General features: G+C 51.8%; 1 protein-coding gene and 1 long non-coding RNA gene across 2 annotated transcripts in view; one reads left to right on the top strand and one right to left on the bottom strand.

Annotated features, from left to right (window-relative positions):
* EMILIN1 (elastin microfibril interfacer 1) overlaps positions 1-1,537 on the top strand; it is a 4,957-nt gene extending 3,420 nt beyond the window's left edge. Inside the window, exon 6 of the mRNA XM_017743441.1 lies at positions 1,522-1,537. Coding sequence (XP_017598930.1) covers positions 1,522-1,537 — 16 coding nt within the window. The remainder of the gene's footprint in view (positions 1-1,521) is intronic.
* A 246-nt stretch (positions 1,538-1,783) lies between these two features.
* On the bottom strand, positions 1,784-4,732 carry LOC108448988. The gene is made up of 2 exons (XR_001865081.1): positions 4,601-4,732; positions 1,784-3,096 (listed from the first exon to the last, which is right to left on the bottom strand). It is a non-coding gene; the product is annotated as an uncharacterized LOC108448988 (long non-coding RNA).
* Between the last annotated feature and the right edge of the window lie 6 nt (positions 4,733-4,738).

Here is a 4,738-nt window from a genome sequence, read left to right as displayed (position 1 = left end):
CTGGTGACTTTCTAAGAGTTACCAATCTTAGAAGGATCATTTTCCTTCTAATCATGAGAAGAAAGAGTTTTATAAGGAAAATGGGTGTGAGAGTCCTCCTACAACTCCTAGAATCATGGAATCATTAGGACTGGAAAAGCCCCCTGCCACCATTGAGTATTCCTGACCATTTCTCCAGCACTGCCAAGGCCACCAGTGACCCCTGTCCCCAAGGGCCACAAGCACACAGCTTTTAAATTCCCCTAGGGACGGGGACTCCACCAGTGCCCTGGGCAGCTGTGCCAGGGCTGGACAGCCCTTTCCAGGAAGGAATTCTTCACAGTGCCCAGCCTGAACCTCCTCTGGCACAGCTTGAGGCGATTTCCCTGTGTCCCGTCCCTTTTCCCTGGGAGCAGAGTCTGGCTGCCCCCTCCTGCCAGGGAGTTGTGCAGAGCCAGAATGTTTCCCAGAGCCTCCTTTTCTCCAGGCTGAGCCCCCTCCCCAGCTTGTTGTGCTCCGGACCCTGTGCCCTTCCAGTCCCATGTTCTGACCTGCCTGTTCTAAGCTGGATCGTTCTCATGGTTACCGCAGGGTTAACCCCCCTCCAGGGTCTGGGGATGGGCAGAGCCGTGCTGGGGGGTGCTGCAGGCTCCTTTTGGCACAGTAGGATGGGACTGAGGCAGCTGAGGAAGATTATCCTTTACCCATTACCCATTAACCTTCACTGTCCATGAATGCTTTCCAGCAAGTGGGGTGGACAATGAACCCACTGAGCAGGGGAAGATCAGCTGCTCTGGATCTGCTGCACCTGCAGATAACCCGGGCAGTGAGAGGGGTCCTAATTATCCCTGATAATTAGTCAGGCAAATCGTGTGCCTGAGGATGGGAGGGAGCCCAGGTGTGCAGGGATGTCCCACCTCGGCATCATTAACACCTGACATTGTAATTCCGGGGGAAGAATTGGAACGGAGGGATCGAGTGAAACTAAAATCACAGGTTGGAATGTCAGACATGTTACTCACTCCCAGGCATACCAAGGAACCAGCCACCCCCAGCGCAGGGATCAGCACCCTCTGACCTCAAGAACCAAGGTCCCCCTTGACCCCAGCTCAGGGCTGAGGAATGTAGGGAGCCATGGGGTCAGGGTTGGCATTGGGCATTTCCAGAGCTGTAATTCCAAGACATCCAGAGTCTCACTCCTGTGGTTCAGAGGCACCATGATGGCAACTGGAGAGAAAATACCCCAAACACTGACACCATCACAGTTTCAAGATGGGGAACAGCCCTTTTCCTCCTCTAAATTGAAATTAACCAAGGACGTGTGCCTGGGCAGCGGCACAGGGAGTCCTGTCACTGGCCAGTATCAAAGGAAGCTTTGGTGCTAGGCTCTCGTATCCATCGGGTTTATTGGCACAGATCAATCACAGCATCTCGTGCCTCAAAAGAGGGACCCAGACAAAGAAACCCCTGGGGATTTCATGGAATGATTTGGGTTGGAAGGGACCTTAAAGCTCATCTCACTCCACCCCCTCTCATGGGCAGGGACACCTTCCACTAGACCAGGTTGCTCCAGGCACCTGAAAGGACCCATCCTGTGTGTGCATGTCCATATGTCCATATGTGTGTCTGTCTGTCCGTGTGTGTGTCCACGTTAAAGAAACTTCCCTGTCCGAGCATCCTGGAACCACTCTGGCAGTCACACTTGCAGCACCTGAGCTGCAGCTGCACCCGCCACGTTTCCCTGGTCAGACCAGCTCCCCTCAGCAGCTCAGCCCCAGGTTTCCCATCACAGTCTCAGATGTCCCAGTCTTCGAAATAATTTAATCTTGGTGCAATAACTAATAACAAAATAATAGCCCGAGGTGGTGCCTCTGAGAAAGGACCCCAAACAAAGGGTCCATAGTCCATCATCATTTTGAGTTGCCTCCAAATTTTCCCCTCATCTCTCTCCTGCTGAGCTATTCCTCTCATACACAGACTCAGGGACTGTCAGATTTGGCCCACGATCAGAGTCCCCACAGCACATTGTCCCTGTGGATGTGACAATCCTGCTCTTCCCAGAACATCCCTGCTGCATATCACCCCTGCAAAAAGCAGCCCGAGAATCTGGACTGACGTTGAGCCATTTTCCTCTTCCCAGCTGGGCTGCACATGCCAAAGCCCCCAGTTCTGCTCCATGTGCCTCCTCCACGCTGGGAGGGGTCCTGCTCCTGGTCTCTGTCCCCGGGTCCCCACAGCAGCCCTGGAATGGCACTGTCCATGCTGGATGATGTAACCATGGGGCTGAGCTGTGTGAGGGAACAACAGCTGCCTCAGTCCGTGGGTTGCCTGGAATGTACATCCCTTGCTCACATTGGTGATGCTCTTCTCCACCATCAGACAGGCATCAGCCTTGCTGGATTCCAGGTGTTCCTTCCTTTCCAGCCCCTTCCAGGTGCCTGTTGTGTGGCATTGGAGCTTGGCACTGAGCACAGACTGGTGCTGCCACTGCACCTGGAGCCACCTGTGACCACCTCTCCTGGGCCCTCATTCCTGTGGTACCTCTCCACAAGTGATTCTGTGTCTTAGTCCTTGGCTGCCTCAGTCAGAGGTTTAGTCAATTCTTCCAACCCAGGAATCCACGGCCAACAAAATCTCACACCTCGTATGTGCTTTTTGTGACCAGATGTGGGAGCTTAATCACGTTCTCTCTGGATCTGTCATTCACTGCCCCTTCCCCAAAATGAAGCCTAAATATTTCCCTTTCCTTTTGGCCCAGCTGAGGTTTGGATGGAGATGCAGCTGTTCCCTGTTCACAGGGCAACACATCCAGGCACTGCCACCTCTGTCCCATTTGCTACGGATAAACAGGAACCAACTCCAAAGAGCCGACTGGCACAGGATCTTTGTACCCTGGTACCTTTTGTACCAGTCTATTAAGAGCCAAAATTCTCTGCAGATTCAAGGGGTCAAACCTTCAACCACCGGAATACCCCAGCAGAACCTTAAAAGCATTTTCTTATTTCTTCTTTTAAGTATCCAAAGCCTTTTCCTTCCCTCCTTCATGAAGGGGCCATACCAATCATCAGGCACCAGAACCCCTTTCCTGCTTGTGGTGGGACTCTTCAGATCATCCTCCTGGAAGGAAATGAAACCGTTTCCCCCAAGTTAATATAAATAACACTAATTTTAAAATTCAAATGGTTTCCAGTTGCTGTGCGAGTGCAGCAAACCAGGCACAGGTGACACCTTCAGTTATGGACAGAACACAAATTCCTCAACAACAACCACAAGTTCTCCTCATTCGGAAAAAGTCTTCAAATATTATGTGCATGTTTACTATCCTCTCACCTAACAGTAATTTACATGTAGCAAAATGTACTTTTAGAAATAGTTTTTAGAAACACACACAGAATAACCACCATTACAAGCACCAGTCCACAGGAATCTTATACAGATACAAAAATAAAGCAGTGTTTCAGCTGACATTTGCCCTCTGGAGAACCTGCTCCTGGTGTAGGATTTCAACTTTACACCGCAACAACACATCCAGACAGGTACAAACAGCCCAGGTTGGAGATGAGGTCTCTCTGGATGCAGACCTCCCTGAATTCCTCTTTTTGAGGAGACCCCACATGCACATAACCCGAAGTGACCATCTCCGTGTGTTTGTGCTCCAGACATGGTGTCTGGCCACCAACTGCCTCTTTGGTAGCTGCAAAAGAAACTCTTGAAGTGCCGTGAGGGAATTACCATTAAACACCATCTATAGCACATGATAGAGCCCGGGATTTTAAACAATTTCTCTCTTAATCTTCTAAAATGCTTCAACAACTGCCATCAACTTTTTCTCTCTCTCCCAGGTCAGTGAAGCCTCAAATCATCCCCACTGTTCCCCACTGCACAATTTCAGCCAAGAGTGTCCCCTTGCTGCGTTGGAAGTACTAAAAATAGTCATAAAACCCCCTTTGGCTTCAGCCCCCAGCACGCCTTACGAGAGAGTCCAGACGTCTCCAAACCTGACAAGACTCCAAACCCTCCCGTGCACCCTCAGACCCCTGCACACCTTGGATGAGACCCCAAATGCCCCAATTTCCCCTCAGGCTGCTCAGGTCGTGCATTTGCACTCAAACCAATGCAGGAATTTCCCAGACTGGACAAAACACTGCACCCACAGACAGACTGAGAGAGTTGGAGCAATTTAGTCACAGATCCTGATCCTTGATATTGAATCTGCTCCGGGAATTTTAACACTCACTTTTGGCTCCTCCTTGCTCCAAAGATCCAGGTGGACTCACCCAGTGCTGGCAGGTGGGTGTTTGGAGCAGGGAGGGCCTGAAGGGGATGGCCCAGGGTCACCAAGCTGTTAAGGAAACTTTCCCGTCTGACCATCCCGGAGCTGCCCCGGCAGCCACACCTGCTCCACCTCAGCTGGGACCAAAGCCCCTTTGCAGCTGCACCGCCCACCCTTCCCCAGTCGGAACAGTTGCCCTCACCGGCTTGGCCACAGGTTTCCCATTGCGGTCTCAGACATCTCAGTCCTTAAAGTAATTTAATCATAGTTCATAAATTAAATAACAAATTAGCAGCCCGAACTGGTGCCTCCGAGAGACCCCAAAGAAAGGACCCTGTGGGCTCTTACCCCCTCCCAATCTGAGCGCACGAAAGCCTGGAGTCCTCAGCTCGCTCGGTCCTGGTGTCCCGTACCTGGCGGGGGCACAGGTCCCCGGGCCTTTTATTGTGCGAAGGGTCGGCAGGTCGGGCCCCTCGCCGGGGGCTC

The sequence above is a fragment of the Corvus brachyrhynchos genome, unplaced genomic scaffold, assembly GCF_000691975.1.
Source record: "Corvus brachyrhynchos isolate BGI_N302 unplaced genomic scaffold, ASM69197v1 scaffold211, whole genome shotgun sequence".
Lineage (NCBI taxonomy): Eukaryota > Metazoa > Chordata > Aves > Passeriformes > Corvidae > Corvus > Corvus brachyrhynchos.
The sequence above is the reverse complement of the archived record's forward strand: the minus strand, read 5'-3'. Positions and strand labels throughout refer to the sequence as shown.